Source organism: Cynocephalus volans, chromosome 4, assembly GCF_027409185.1.
Source record: "Cynocephalus volans isolate mCynVol1 chromosome 4, mCynVol1.pri, whole genome shotgun sequence".
Lineage (NCBI taxonomy): Eukaryota > Metazoa > Chordata > Mammalia > Dermoptera > Cynocephalidae > Cynocephalus > Cynocephalus volans.
The window spans coordinates 131,710,902-131,727,134 of NC_084463.1; the positions used below are offsets into that span (position 1 = coordinate 131,710,902).

Consider the following 16,233-nt stretch of genomic DNA (forward strand, 5'->3'; position numbering starts at 1 on the left):
CCTTTTTGGATCTTAAGGAACTGAGAAATCCCATATGATAAAATTGAATCTGATATCAAGTAATGATATGCTCAGTACTTAGTACACATATATTAACATTAACATGCATGATAATGAGGTGAAGTCTAGATCTCTCCCAATAAGCTTCCTCTGTCACCACCATATCTGGGGCTTTAGTATAAAGGGAACAGGGGAGTAACCAAGTGATGGTTATAAACCAGCTATGCAGAGGGCAGAGTTTGCTTCACTGAGGCCTGGGCTGTAGCTGAGAAAACCTGAGACTTGAAAACACATGCTCTGCCACCCTTGGTTTGGAGATCAGCCCTCTAGTAGCAAAACTTTTAAAAATATCTGCCTTAAGTTGTGTTTGCAAACAACCAGGAAACAGATGTACAATGGGACTGTCCTAGGTAGCAAACTGTTTTTTTCTTTTCTTGTTGTGTGTATATGTGTGTGTAAGTCTATGAAGGCACTGTGTTTCTTTTATTGGTACACAAATGTTCCATCCAGGCTAAACATGTAGACTAGTGTGGGACATTAGGAAGGGCAAGAGAATGTTTTCCATGGCTTTGATCATGTCACTCCCCTGTTTAAAAGGTTCTCATGGCTCCCTAATGTGGTGAAGTATACTAATTAAATGTTTGGATGATGGGCCAAATATGGGACTATTTGAACATCAAAATAAATAAATGTGGTTAGAGACTATAATCCTATGTTTAGGGATCCCCAAGACCATCCTCAAGTTCAATGATTTGCTACAAGAACTCACAGAATTCAGAGAAAGTGCAATACTCGTGGTTACAGTTCATTACACTAAAAGAATGTGGATTAAAATCAGCAATGGAAAAAGGCATAGTGCAGAGTATAAAAGAGATTTTAAAAAAGCTTCTAGTCCTCTCTGAGTGGATCTATACAGGCATTAATGCTGTTTGCCAACACACATAAAGTATTACCAACCAGAAATTCATCTAAGCCTTGGTGTCCAGGGTTTTTATTGGGAGTCAGTCACATAGTCATAGCTGACTGCTCCTGTGGCTGACCCTAATTCTCCAGCCCCTGTGGAGGTCAGGCTGGTATTATGTGGCCCAAAGTTTCCCTGTAAGTCACATTGTTAGTATAAGCTATCTGGTGTGGCCCAGGGCCTTAAATAAACAAAGATATTCCTTACAGGCGGGATATTCCAAGTGCTTAGAAGTCATAGCCTTTGGCTAGGCAACAGCCAAAACTTTCTTGGCGATGTGCAGATTTTTGACAACCCAGGCCTGTTTAGTTAATTCTTTACTGCTTAACTCCATTGAATAAAATAAGAATCTATGACTACATATTGATATAAACAAACAAATAAATGGGGGATAAGGAAAAGTTCCTTCTTATAAAAGAATGACAACTGATTACAGAAGGAATGATGGAGTTAGAAAAATCACTATTTGGTAACCATAATAATAACTGCTTCAGAAAAATATCATCAGTGAATGCTGTATTAAGTTGATTGGCGGCCCCTAAAATGATGTGCCTATTTCCTAATCCTCAGAACATAAGAATGTTATGTTACCTGGTAAAAAAGGTCTCTGTAGATGTAATTAAGTTAAGGATCTTGGGATAAGATTATCCTGAATTACTTGGGTGGAACCTAAATCCAATGGTAAGTGTCCTTATAAAATACAGAAGAAAAGACAGACATACAGAGGAGAAGGCAATGTGAAGACAGAGGCAGAGACTGCAATGACTGTGGCCTCAAGCCAAGGAACTCCACCAGAAGCTCGAAGAGGCAAGGTGAGATTCTCTCCTAGAGCCTCCAGAGGGAGTGTGGCCCTGCTAACACTTGATTTCAGACTTCAGGCTTCCAGAATTGCATGACAATAAATTTCTGTTGTTTTAAGCCACCTAGTTTGTGGTCATTTGTTGCAGCAGCCACAGGAAACTAAGACAGATACTTAAAACTTAAGGTGAGAGAATGATGCCTCAGGAATTTATACAGTCTTAAAGTACCCCCAAAATGCCTATATTACAAAGGAAAATATAGTAACTCATCAGTGGAGAAACCTGGCAGTAGCTTCTTCTTCTTCTTTTTTTTTTTTTTTTGGCAGCTGGCAGGCCCAGAGAACAAATCCTTTGACCTTGGTTTTATAAGACCATGTTCTAACCAACTGAGCTAACCAACCAGCCATTGACAGTAGCTTCTTAATCAAACTTACTGGGTTTTGGAGTCAAACAGAGCTGGTTTGAAGCTCTACTTGCATCATCATTTTATATTAGCTTGCATGATGATGGGAAAGTTACTTAAATTCAATAAGCTTCAATTTCCTATAAAATGGGATTAATAATAATCAATACCCACATCTTAAGGATATTATGAGGATTAAATGAGATAATCCATGTAAAACCGTTAGCACAGGACTTAGCACATACATGTTCAATACATACTGGTTATTCTCGTGAGAGTTGCTATAGTCTACAGAACAAGGTTTAAATTTCCTGTGATCTGTTCAGGGAGATAAAAGACATACTCAATGAAAGACTTCATGACTGGGCCACACACTGCCTTTCAGCTCTTATTTAAATGCTGCTTCTTCCCCAGATTTCCTGGTCTCCAATTATTCGACCTTGCTTTTTCCAGATCCTTGATCACCTAAGCCATTGATCAGTGCCCAAGAGTTCCTCCGTGTCTATAGCTCAGATCACTACTCCTTCATACAAAATTGATGATCAAGTAAGCTCCTAGAAGCTCAGTTCACTGAGAGAATTTAGTCTCATCACTGAGGTTGTGACTTCCCAAGAAGCCAGCTGAAAGGCAGCTCTCCTGATTCCTTTGTTGTCTCCCAAAGTGGTGTGGCAGGAAACAGAGAGAGGCGTACAAGATGATTAGTAGGGTCAAGCCTCAGAGACAAAGAAAATGATAGTGGGACTTACTTCATTTCTATGTTTTAATTTAATTTCTGGCCTAAGAGATTGAAATAAGGTCCACCCTCACATTCACTTGATGCCAGAAAAGAAAGGAAAAATTGAAAACCAAGCCCCCTCCCCTAATCAACCCACTTCTCACAAACATACTCCTAATATTCTCAGTGAAACCACAAACTTGACTTTCTTGGATCTTTCTACTTAATGGTTGGTCTATTTGTACATAGGAATGTATGGATTTACTGACTACATTTCTAGTCAGGCAACCCCAAATTCTGCAATTCCCAGCAAGCTAATGAGCAAGGGTCGCCTCAGTGGAGATGGTCTCTTCATCTCCAGTTCCAGTGCTCTCTCCGTCAACAGATTCCTTCCATCACCTAAAAGCAAGTCACTGAACTCTGGGCCTTAGTATCCTCAACTACAAAATGAAGGTAATGAACTACTCACGCTAATTCCAAGCTTTCTACTAGTTGAGATATTGAGTTTCTAATGAAATGGGAGGAGGGGTGGGAAATGTAGGGGTAGATTATTCATGAGCGTATTTTAAGGCATCACTAACTCCAGACAATAAACTCAGAAGGAAGTGGGAGATGGGAGAAAGGAAAGAAGAAAGACTCCTTAAGTACAGGACTCACTTCAATTTATCATGCAACCAAACTGCCTTTGATTTAACCAATTTTCAAACCCTGCCCCCTAATTCTAGCATTGAAATAGAAATAGTAATTAAAAAAATTTTTTTTAGAAAGGAATATGTAAATGACTAAATGGAACTTATGAATGGCTATTTTTAAAAGTGTGTGTATTTATTCATTCAAAAAACACATATTTAGAGACTAATATAGTGCCAGGCATAGCGCTAAGTACTGGGGATACAGGATGAATTAGATACAACCTCTCCTTTATGAAACGCACGATCTATAGGGAAAGAGGCAGATACACAAATAATTGTAATGCAATACAAAGAAATAGGAATAAAGCACCACAGAGCAATTGAAAAGGAAGCAATTGATATTGCCTGGGGGAGCTGGGGAAATGTCATGGAACACATAATGTTTTAATTGGATGTTGAAGGATGAGTAGGAGTTCACAGGCAAAGAATGCAATGGACATTTTTATTTAAAACAAGAACAACAATGTTCATTCTAGACTTTTGACACTGCTTAGATCAGACCTGAAGCAGATTCGTTGGCGATTATTTGAAAGAGATTGTGAAAAGTTTGCAGTTGTATTTTTTCAGTAGGGAAGAAGACATTTTTCAGATAGTATCAATTGTACACATTTTTAAAAAGATTTATTTACATATATCAAAACATCACTTGTAGACCAACCACTTGTACTTGCATAAATACATGCAATTATGATTTGTCAATTAAAAATAATATTAATAAAAAATACTTAATGATGTTATCTGTAGACATGTAACATTTGGAAATATAATTGTATTGATTTAGAGTAGAAGTAAGGAAATTTCACTTAACGGCCAAGGGAACACATGATGACAGAGTAAATATTACTTAAAAATACTCACTAAAATTTTCCCTTAATACCTTTTCTCTGATTTATGTGACATAAACAAACTACATAATGGCGTGAGGGACTATAAAGGTTTTATTGCCACTTGTTTGGTATTGCCTGCATAACTCACTCTGAGTACCAGTTGTAGGTATCTCAAACTAAGTGCTATAAAACATTTATAGCACGCCACTCCATTTCCTACACTTTTCATACAGACAAAACTTTAGCGCTCACAAAAATACTTATAAACATAACAACTAGTTGTGAAAACTTTGTTTTATTTAGGTTCCAGATTTCCAGTCTGCAGGAAAAAAAATAAATGTAATGAAAATTTATGTTACTTCTCTGCAGGACCTCAGATTATTTGGCAAATTCCTTCCCCAAGGAAAACCACTTTTCAAAGATATCCTCAGTAAATGCATACTGTAATTAGCATAAAATTGGCAAGGTCACTTGTGTCTACACGTTTGAATTCACTTGTAAATAACTACTACTCACTTGCTTACTTCCCCACCCGGGGACCAGGCTCCAAGCATCACAGGTGCAGAAAGACTTACAAAAAGAATGAATAGGAACAAAAGGATGTAGGCGCCAGGAAGAAAACAGGATCTCCCTGAACAAAATTAGTCTCAGAAGGAATAGCAGATCCAATACCAGGTATTACCGAAGTTTAAACTACTTTTTAAATGGTCATCAGAGATAGTGTATCAAGTTTATTCGGTCTCCCACTAGGCCTGTCTGATTTCCTTAAACTTTCATGTTAGGGTTATCTTGAGGGATAGATTTCTGTTCTAAGCACATAATAGGTGTTAAACCAATATTGATTTTTAAAGGGGGTAGTCATTAAATATAAACTTTACTGTTATTTTAAGTTTTACTTTATGGCTGAAAGGCCAAATGATGATTTCTGTAATCCTCTAGTTTCACTACTCATAAGTTATTAGAAGAAACACAACTCTGACATGCAACAGAACTTCAAATAGTCATTAAATTACCCCACACCGAACAGCTTGCAGGTCAGATAGGAAATGTTTGGGTAGAGAGCCCTGCTGAAGGTCCAAGTCTCAAACAAAAAACCTCAACATCGAGTTTAAATTGATCGTAATTCAAGTCATCCAGACGGTAGTTGGATTAATCAATAAAGAGGCAGCATTTATTTGGGGACAGAAGATTCTAAAATCCAAAGTAAGAAAATCCCCAAGGTGGGAGTGGGAACAGTTACTAAGAGCCCCTGGGAAAGGCCTTTTCAGCAAGGGCTGGAAAATAATACGTTTGAATTTGAATCTCTTTGAATATAAATCTCCCCTAACAGCAGGAAAAGGGTCCTGTAGCCCAGCAAGCTGTGGGCAGGAAGGGAGTAAACGGAACTGTAAAACAGCCCGCTCAGCTGTTTCTGCCTTGGCGCAGAGAGAAATCATGATCTGGGCACTGAATATTTGAGTCCCTCTAAATAATCCGATGGGTCAAATAACGAACTCCAGGCAAAGCGTTGACAAGCTTCCCCCTTTGCAGGACCCTACGCTGGGTTTCCGCTCAATTCCCCCCCCGCGCGGGGCGATCCGCAGGCGCAGCCCCTTCCCACGCGGGGCGCGGCGAGCGTGGACAGCTCCCCTCGAAGCTGCAGAGGGCGGGAAGTCAGCGGTCCGGGTTCTCAGAGCCGGCTGGGCCGTATAGGCCTCAAGCCTCCTCCACCTCGGCTGCCCCTCGTGAGGCTGCGGGCAGCGGCTAAGGCCTCCCCGTCCGTCCGCCCGCCCGGCCGCGAGCGCGGGGCGCCGAGGGGAGGCGGGGCGAGGCCGCGGGGCGGAGGGGGGCGGGAGGTGCATCCTGGGAAATCCACCAACATGGGGCGAAGCGGCCGCCGCCGCCGCCGCCGTCGCGAGTCCCAGTTACGGGTGCCGCCGCTTCCCTGACGCCCAGCTGCAGCCTCGCCGCCCGCCGCGCTGCCGGTTGACGCGGCACAGACTCGTCAGCGCGCCCTCCGCCTGCCCGCCCGCCGGGGCCATGTGAGGGGGCAGCTCCCTCGTCGCCGCCGCCTCCTCCTCCTCCTCGTCCCCCCGCCCCTCCCTCCCTGTCCGCTCCCCTCACACAGGGCCCTGGAGGAGCCCCCACTGCTGCCCGCCCTCCCTACGCAACCCCCGCGATGGACAGGAACTACGCGACCTCGGGCTTCGCCGACCCGCCGCCGCCCCCCGCGCCCCCCGCCGCCCCCGCCGCCGCCAGCGCAGCCGCGCAGCCCCCCGCCCCCGCCTGGGCCTACGAACCCGGAGCCGCGGCCGCCGCCGCCGCCAGCAGCAGCTGCAGTAGCGGCAGCAGCCCCAGCTTGAAAGCCAGGTAGAGAGGGTGGGCGGCGGGGTCGCGGTGGGCCAGGAAAGGCCGGGGATGCGTTCCGGGCCTTCACCCGGCTGCTGCGCTGCCCAGGGGGTCGGGCGGGGAGCCCCCTGCTCGCCTCTCCCCCCTCGGGAGAGGCGGCTGATGACTCCTACGGAGTGGTCTAGGGTAGGTGGGGGCACCCAGTGCAGGATTCGCGCCTGGGGCTGGGCGGGAATCGTGGGGTTCAGTCACCTCCCGGGTCCTGGGCTCTCACATGGTGAAGTTTGGGCTCGTGGCTTAATTCGGGATCATGGAGAGCCAGGTCTGGCTCCGGGGGACCAAGGGGAGCGCCGGGGAGTTCGGGGTAGTGACATTCCATTGTATTGGAGCCTGAGTGGCCGACAGTGTGGTCTTGGGGGCCTCGGTGATGCGAGGGAGGAGGAGGTGGTGGGAGAGGAAGAGGCGCGGAGTCGGGACGCTAACATTGGGAGACCTGGGAGGGCTGAGCTACAGCAGAACCCCTGGGGCCGGGAATGGGGGGCTGGCGGGGCGCGAACGCTGCCCTGGGGCTGGGTGACATATGTTTGCAGTGGTGGCCAAGATTAAGCGATTTCTCTTCCACGCGTTCAAAGTTGCTCTTGGGTTTCCTCCCCTTTCAACAACAGCAGGAAGTAAGGAATCTCTCTTTGCCTTCTGTGCCTTGGGGTGACTGAGAGTTGGGAAGAAATTGCGGGGGGGGCGGCGGGGGGTAGTGAAGGCCGTAAAGGTTGAAGAACAGAAGCGTGCTTCTCCGTCTCGGCTTCTGAAGCCCGGGTTCATTATGTAGTGCGGGGTTCAAGAGTTCATCTTTCCGCCAGCATGACCAAGGGAATCTAAGATGTTGACTCCTGCTTGATGTTTAAGCTCGCGGGAAATGTGTAGTAGTGCCACACTGTGAAACGGTCCCATTTGAATGATAACTGGAAGGCGTGGTCTGGTTTGGAGGATTCGTGAGCGGGGTGTTTTAAAGCCACCTCTCCCAAACAATACCGAATCTGGTAGGTGCAGCTTCTGATTACAAGGACCAGGGAATCCTGGGTTGCTAATGACTTCATCCTCAGCTACCAACAGGAAGCTTCGTGGCTTTATGATCTCATCAGATTTCTTCATTATTTTCACGACAGAAGTGAACTTTTTTTTTTTAACTTTATATGTTAATAGTGTTCTAGGTTATCTTCTTGGTTTTCAATGAAAGTTTCACGTTCATGATTTGGAAAATAATTGTGCAGAGTAGTTGGTCTTTGTTTTAGATTGTATCTTGGGGTGATTGTGAAAGAATGAGAAAAATTTGCTTCAAAAAAAGGGTCATAAGCTTTCTTAGAAAATTTTAGGCCCTTTGTTTAAAATAGCTGGCAGTTAGATAAATAATAATGTGATATGCCAATTTAGAGCTGAATAATTAAATGCCGAAACCTTTCAGAAATAGACGAAACTTTGTATTATATTCAAGTAAGCCATTTTAAGGAGCTTTATGAAAGATGTTTGGCACTTCTCCCATTATTTTCGGTTGTAATTTGACTATCATTTTTCAAGTAGCTTTTGCATTGAATCTGATAATTCACAAATTCACATTACTTTCTCCTCAGTGAACAGCAAATGATAGGTATTTGTGCAGACTTTATGTTTAAAATGAAAACTTTTATTAGATAAATGAAACTGAAATGCCCTCCTAGTTATTTCTGTTATTTCTTCTAGCATAATACTTCTGAAACGAGAAACTAAAGTCTACTTATGTTTTCCAAATGTTATTTATTAAAGTAACACAGAACGACTTCCCAAACACATTTAAAAACAGTAAGTAGATTTGCTTGGAACATATAATCTAATCTAAAGGAGATCTTTTTTTTCCTGTTTATTGGAAGTTATTGATTTTGAAATGCTAACTCCTCACCCCAAATTACTTTTAGAAACATATTTTGGGGTGGGGTAGCTTAATTATAGCATAGAAAATGCAGGCTTCCCCCCTACCCCATCAACCTGCTTTGTTAACATCTTGTGTTAGGAGCAGGCCATCTGTACAGGGCTGCACATGCTTCTTAATTGTACCTCATTTTATTCCTCAAACTGTGCATATATCCTCTTTGATTTTAGTTATATCAAAAATACTAAATCTGAAATATGCACTGTAAGTCTTTAAATATTCTGCATTTCAGAAGCTTATTCATATTTTTATAACATTTTAAAAACCTCTTTCATAATTCATCCATCAGTTGAATGTTTTTGTTCCCCTTTGTGGCAGTTTCTTCTGAAGGTGCAAATGAGTACTAGTTGTGATGATGTAATATGGATACTTATTCATAAAGAATTAGCCTGTCTGTCACCTTGTTTCTTGTAACCTTTTCAGAAGCTGACAGATGGTAATGACATTCAGTTGTTACTGACATGGGATCTAACATCTTCCTACTTTATGTCTTTGGTTGGTTCTGAAATGCAACCTTTTCGCCAATTGATAGGAAAGTGCATGGTAAACGATTTTTCATGAGTTTTGAACAATACTTTTTTAGATACAACAGCTCCATCAGATATTAGGTAGTTTTATTGTTTTAACAATTGAAAAATAAAGAATGGGAAACTCCAGTATTTTACCTTAAATAAGGCTTATAGAGAAATTTCTGAATATTTCTAAAATAATACTTGCTAGGTACTTGTAAAGTTCAGGAGTATGAACTGGTCATATAAACCTTCATTTATTTATGCTCTTCTCAGTTTTAGGAACCAAATGAATATGTCTTTTGCTGATCACGGTGCAGTTGGAAATACTTTTGGGGAGACAGTTTTGGATGCTGTAAAAACCTTTGCATGCTTTTTGAAATAAGATGGTTATTAGGAACTTGCAGATCTACTGCCTATTCTCTACCTGATATTTATATCTTATGCAGAACAGGCAGAGGCAGTCTCTTTCATCATTTTGTAGCTATAGCTGTTGTGTTTGTATTTGAATATGTACCAGAAAGTGATTGAATCAAAATATTTTGTTTTAAAATATATTTATATTTGTTTTTTGCCTTTCTAGTTCGAAAGTCTGTCTTTTTGCCATCAGTTTTTAGAGTTCCTAATACATAAGTTTTCTCTGATAATTGTATGAATGTGTAATGGGTACCCCTGCAAAAAAATATTTCAAACAAACTTCTGTTGTTAAAGTTCAGAAAGTATTTTCCCATAGAAACAATGCTGGAAGTAATAGTTATTTACTTCATGAACAACTAATTTGTGCTAGCTACTATTTTAAGTCACACACACAGACACACAGACACACTCACTTATTTAATCCTTACAACAGTCCTTTGAGGAAGGTACTCTTTTTACCTTCCTTTTATGGATGAGGAAACAGGCATAGAGACATTAAGTAATATACCTACAGCTGCATAGCTAGTAAGTAGTGGAGCTGCGATTTAAATCTGGGCATTATGGGTGTGGAGCCAACATGTTTAACCACTGTATGGCATTGCTTTATGGTAAGATAGTCTAATGCTGTAATATATCTGTATTACGGTTAAATGAGCTTTTGTGAGCTGGCCTGAAAACCTAAGTATTGTTAAAATTTTAATTTCAGTGTTCTTTATCACTGTTGACCATTGCCTAATTGAAACATACCAGGATGGGCCGGCCTGTGGCTCATTCGGGAGAGTGTGGTGCTGATAACACCAAGGCCCCGGGTTTGGATCCCATATAGGGATGGCCGGTTTGCTCACTGGCTGAGCGTGGTGCTGACAACACCAAGTCAAGGGTTAAGATCCCCTTACCGGTCATCTTTGAAAAAAAAATAAATTAAAAAAAAAATTAAAAAAAAAAAAAAAAAAGAAACATACCAGGATACTTCAAAAAGTTTGTGGGAAAAAGAACTAAAAGATAACATGACTCTTTCCATGAAGTTTTTGAAGTACCTTGTACTTCCTTTCACTTCCATAGCACTACACTTTCCCGGTTTTCCTCCTATCTCTCTATCCAACTGCTTTTCTTCACTTGTTTTTACTCCTCTTCTGTCCAATTTCTACATATGTTGTTGCCTCAGGGCTTAGGATTGATATGATTTCTTGCCATTTCGTGCTTTCTCCTGAGGACTCACATCCAAACCTATGTTTTTAAGTATCATCTTGATGGAGATGTCTGTATTTGTGTCTTCAGCCCGAACCTCTTCTGAGCACCATATCTCTAGCTATCTTTTCGACCTATTATATACTTGAGTATATAATAGGCAATGGATGATGAGCTTATGATTTCCCCACCCATCCCACCTCTGCTCTTTTAGTGAGACCCATCTCAGTAGGTCACACCTCTTTCCACCTCTTTGCTCTGGCCAGAAGCCTGGGAGTTGTGCAAGCTCAGTCACCAAACTCCACTGCTTTTTTGTCTCTTAAATATATCTTGAATATATATTTGAGACAAAAAAAAAGAGATATATAAATATATCTCTTAAATATATACTTAATTCTGTTTCCATTGCTCCACATTGATCCAAGCCACCATTATTTTTCTTTTGGATAACTACAGTGGCATCCTACTTAGTCATCTTGAACCTTTTCTTTCCTCCCTTCAATTCATTCTCCTCAGAATGAATGCAGAGTGGTTTTTAAAAACACAGATCTACCAGTTTAATCATGTTGATCTTTTGCTTAAAACCTTTCCCTGACTACTCCTACATCTTGGGGTCAAGTTTTTAAAAATCTGTAATGGTCCTCTGTATGGTAAATACAGGCCCATTTTAAATTCCTTGGATCATCCTAAAATCCTTCCTACCATAAGGCCTTTCGTACATGTTCCTCCACCTAGATAGCTTTTACCCTATCCCCATCTCCTAACCTGACTTCTTAAGGTATCTCATGTTAGAAACCTCTTGCCTTCCAATCCCCACCTCCTGTTGCTTTGTGCAGTGGTATGTTTTCACAATACATTTTACTTTACTTTCATATCATTCTTAGAAATATAATTATATATATATTTGCTGTTTATGTAATAGGTATCTTCCACTTTAGAACAGAAGTTCTTTGAGGGATCCTGTTTTGCTAATTGTTGTATTTCTAGTACTAGTATTAGAAATTAAGCACTAGTGGGCCGAGCCCGTGGCGCACTCGGGAGAGCGCGGCGCTGGGAGTGCAGCGACGCTCCCGCCGCGGGTTCAGATCCTATATAGGACTGGCCGGTGCGCTCACTGGCTGAGTGCCGGTCACGAAAAAGACAAACGAAAAAAAAAAAAAAAAGAAATTAAGCACTAGTTACTAGAAATTTAGGATTTTAGTATTTCTTAGTGCCTGGCATATAGTGGGTGCTTAATGGATATTTATGACATGAAAACCAGAACTCTGCTTCAGTGTGAGAATTGGAAGCCCCTTTCTTCCTTTTGCAGTTTCTAGTGCCATTACCCCTCTAACCTGTAGTAGGGACCAAGATAAGGGGTTTAGGGGGTTTGTGGTCATCATTGGTTAGAAGTGGGAGGATATAGGCCACTGCTTACTTTCTACCTTTTCTTGCTCTGTTCTCTGAAACAACGAATGCTAACATATGTCTACCAAAACACAGTCCAAATTTTTTCTTTTATTCATTAAACAAGTATTTGAGTGCCTACTATATGTGAAGCACTGTTGCCTTTGTTCTCAAGTATTATATTTCTGCAGTGAAAGCTTGAGAAATCAAATGGCAGGCATCCATTCACTCATTAAAATGTACTGAGCATCTCTGAGTTTCTGTTATTCAGCTAAGATCTACAGGGTGCTGCAACAATGAAAACGATATTGTATGCCTCTTAAAGAACTTGTGATCTTTAAGGAAGGGTGACAGTGTAATACACTTGCTACCTCTCTGCTTGGCTTCTAAATATTGAAGTGCCTGGGAGCTTGGAGTTCCATCCTTTTTTCTTCTCTCTCTCCACTCATCCTAGGCGAAGTTGCCATATAAATGAGATGACTTTCAAATTTCTATTTCTAGATTCATATCTATCATCTAACACCTCCATTTGGGTATTGAATAGGTACTTCAAACATAATATGTCCAAAACATGATTATTACTCTAACCCCAACCTGGTCCTCATTTACTTCATTGCCTGGGTCAAAAAGGTTGGAGCCATATGTGATTCATTTCTTTCTTTCCCTTATTCAGTCCCTCAGCAAATCCTGTTGGATCAATCTCCATATCTATAATTTGCCACATGGACTGTTGCAATTGCCTCCTATCACTTTCCTTGCTTCCACTTTAGGCCTTCTAGAATTTATTAAGTATGCAACAAGCAGAGTTAACTTTTCAAGATATAAATCAGGTAATTTTGTTACCCTCTTAAAACTTTCTAGTGTTACTCAGAGTAAAATACAAAATCTTTATCATGGCCTACAAGGCCCTACATGATCTGAGCCTCAGTTAATTCTCCAACTATCTCATTCCACTCCCACAACCATCCTTCAGCCACACTGGCTTTTTTTCTGTTCTTGAAACATGCTAAGATTATTTGTGTCTTAGGACCTTTTTACTGGCTGTTCCCTTTACGTGGAATTCTCTTTCCAGGTGTTTGCTTTGCTGCTTTTGGACATCTAGGTCTTTTCCCAGATGTTACTTCTTGAGAAAAGGCCTTCTCTGACTGCCCTGTCTAAAATAATTTCTCATTATTATCATATCTTCATAGCATTATTACTCTCTGAAGTCATTTTATTGATTTACATATATCATTTATTACCACCCTTTCCCCACACCACTAACATGGGAGGGAGAAACTATACAAAGTTGTGTGGTTCATTGGGGAGCTCACTAGAGTAACATGGTACCATAGTGTACTAATACTGGATTTTAGAGGGCTTTTGATGACAGGCCACAGTCTATAAAGGATGGGGAGCTTTGAAAGGTTTTTGAGAAGGATGGCAATATGAGCAAAGAGTGTTCTAATAAGATTAATTTGGCTGTCAAGTACCAAATGGATTTGAATTGTGGAATAGAAAACAGGATACCAAATGAGAATCAGTTCACCAGATCAGGCAAGAACATGATAGAGATATTGCCATAGAAAGGAGGAGATGGATGTGAGAGACATTAAAGATCAAATTGCCTGAGATTATTGGCAGGGTACATGTTAAAGAGTAAGAAAAAGGTAAATTTTGAGTTGTGTGACTGGGAGAAGAAAGATGCAGGGAACAAAAGTAGAAATGTTTTTAAAAATTTATTTACTTATTTTTGTGTGGGGGAGGTGGCTGACGATATGGAGATCCAAACCCGTGACCTTGGTGCTATAAGGCTGTGCTCTAACCAACTGAGCTAAAAGACCAGTCCCTCAAATTATATATTAATAGTGTACAACATGTTGTTTCGAAATATGTATACATTACAAAAATAGAAATGTTAATTTGGGTCAACACATATGCCATGCAATTCTTTTAGGCATTGGGGATTCAGTGGCAATAAATACCGACAAAAATCTCTATTCTTGTGGAGCTTACATCCTCGGGCAGGGGAGTCAGACAAACAAACAAACAAGAACATTTCCTCCTTGAGGAAGTAGCATTTCCCTGAGATCTAAAGAAACAACATGTGCAAATGTCCTGAGGCAAGAACAAATCTGGCAAGAGGACTTGGGGACATGGGCTTATACCAGATTGAATGGTCGCCACAGATAAGGGAAATTCAGAGATGTTTATTGAGCACCTCTCATGTTTTAAATACTGTTCTGGGAGCTTGTGAATACAACCAAGATCCCTGCCTTGGTGGAACTTACAGTGGCATGTATTGGATGAGAGAGATGGTAAAAAATAAACATAATTGTACATTATCTGGTATGTTGCGAGGTGATACAAGAAAAAGAAAAGCAGTAAGGAAGAATGGAAGGTGAATGGGGGAGTGTTGAAATTTTAAACAAGGTGGACTGGGCAGGCTCATTGAAATGATGATATTTGAACAAGGACTTGGAGGTAGTAATCTTTTGAAATGAGAGGAGAAATAGTTTGCTTTAATAAATTTCTTTTGCCACTAATTCAAATGAGACTACAACTTTTGTTAAAAAAAAGAATTGCCTGCTACTTTGCTAAACTTGCTTACAAAAGCTTTATTTCCTTGTTAAATGTTTATCCCTTGCTGCTACTGCTGTTTTTAATTTTAGCTACATGCTAGGTGAAATTTTGTTACTGGGCTGCTACTAACACAGTTTTCTAATTTTCACTCAGGCTGATTTAGTCTAGGCCTTTCTGCAGTCAAGTCTCATCTCTTGATCGGTAGTAAGCATTTGTTAATCAGTGTGCTAGTAGTGCATATGATTATGTGTGGGAATGTTGTGTAATATGAAGAGGTAGATGGGAGGACACGGGCCTGGTTTCAGCATATCCACTCATTTTCCTTTAATTTTTTTCTTTTTTTGTTTTGGAGAACCATGACCACAGAGTCTTCCTTGTCCTCTCTTTTATCTTTGAGTGAAGCACACCAGTTTTTCACTGTTCCTTGAATGATAACAGGCATGCTCTTATCTCCAAGTCTTTGGGCTGTTTCTCCTTCCCGGGCCATTTTTTCCTCAGATAATCTGCATGGCTTTTTCCCTCATGTCATTTAGTGGCCTCTCCGTTGTAACACCCTCAGTGGAATGGTACCCGCCCCATCACTGTCAAGCCTTATACCCTGCTTATAGTTTCTTGGCACTTATCAATCCCCGATATTAAATATTTCTCTGTTCTTCTTTATTGTTAGTCTCTGTCCATTAGCTTGAATGTTTCTTGAGAGTAGGACTTGAGATGTGTTTTTTTCCCCACTTACCTGGCATATATTAAGTGTTTAATAAATATTGACTTAATAAAGAATATATATATATATATATATATATTTTTTTTAATTTATTTTTTTTAAAGATGACCGGTAAGGGGATCTTAACCCTTGACTCAGTGTTGTCAGCACCACACTCTCCCAAAGTGAGCCGCGGGCTGGCCCTTTAATAAAGAATATATTTAATGTGAATATATTCTGCTTCGACTTATTCAGAGTTTAAATTTGGCCTTCATAAGTTAAAGGATTTTTAGGGATCTGGACCATGTAGCTTGTCTTGTGTTGCTAGGCCTGTAGCCATTTATGGGGTGTAACTAAACATAAAATAATCAAATTTTTGTGTGACCTAATGCCATCATTCTCATTACTGTGTGATCACTGATCTTATTTAAATAATGAGACCAGATTTGTCTGGCCCAGTGAAGCAAACACAAAAATGTGGATAAGCTAAAATACTTTTGCTTGGATCTGCCTAAATTAGATGGCTTAACATTTTAAAACATTTCTCATATAGAGCAAAGCTGCAATATGAACATTACTGAAAGCAGCTGGTACTATCTTCACTTAAAACAGACATTAGACTACTAAGTCAGAGTTTGATTTGGCCAGAGCCACAGAGGGCCTGGTGTAATGATGCCAACACAAAAGTGCAAACCATTCGGAAGGTTGGGAGTTACTAGAACTGGTGAGGGGCAGGAAGGGGAGCGGCAACAACCCCAAAACTAAAACCTACAGTTAGTCTTCTG

The 16,233-nt window shown here is 40.8% G+C and overlaps 1 protein-coding gene across 2 annotated transcripts in view; it reads left to right on the forward strand.

The window, feature by feature from the left end:
* The first annotated feature begins 6,264 nt into the window (after window positions 1–6,264).
* The window catches only part of QSER1 (glutamine and serine rich 1), a 75,015-nt gene continuing 65,046 nt past the window's right edge, over window positions 6,265–16,233 (forward strand). For both annotated transcript variants that reach the window (XM_063095377.1, XM_063095378.1), the window contains exon 1: window positions 6,265–6,747. In XM_063095377.1, coding sequence (XP_062951447.1) covers window positions 6,557–6,747 — 191 coding nt within the window. In that variant the 5' untranslated portion in view covers window positions 6,265–6,556. The remainder of the gene's footprint in view (window positions 6,748–16,233) is intronic.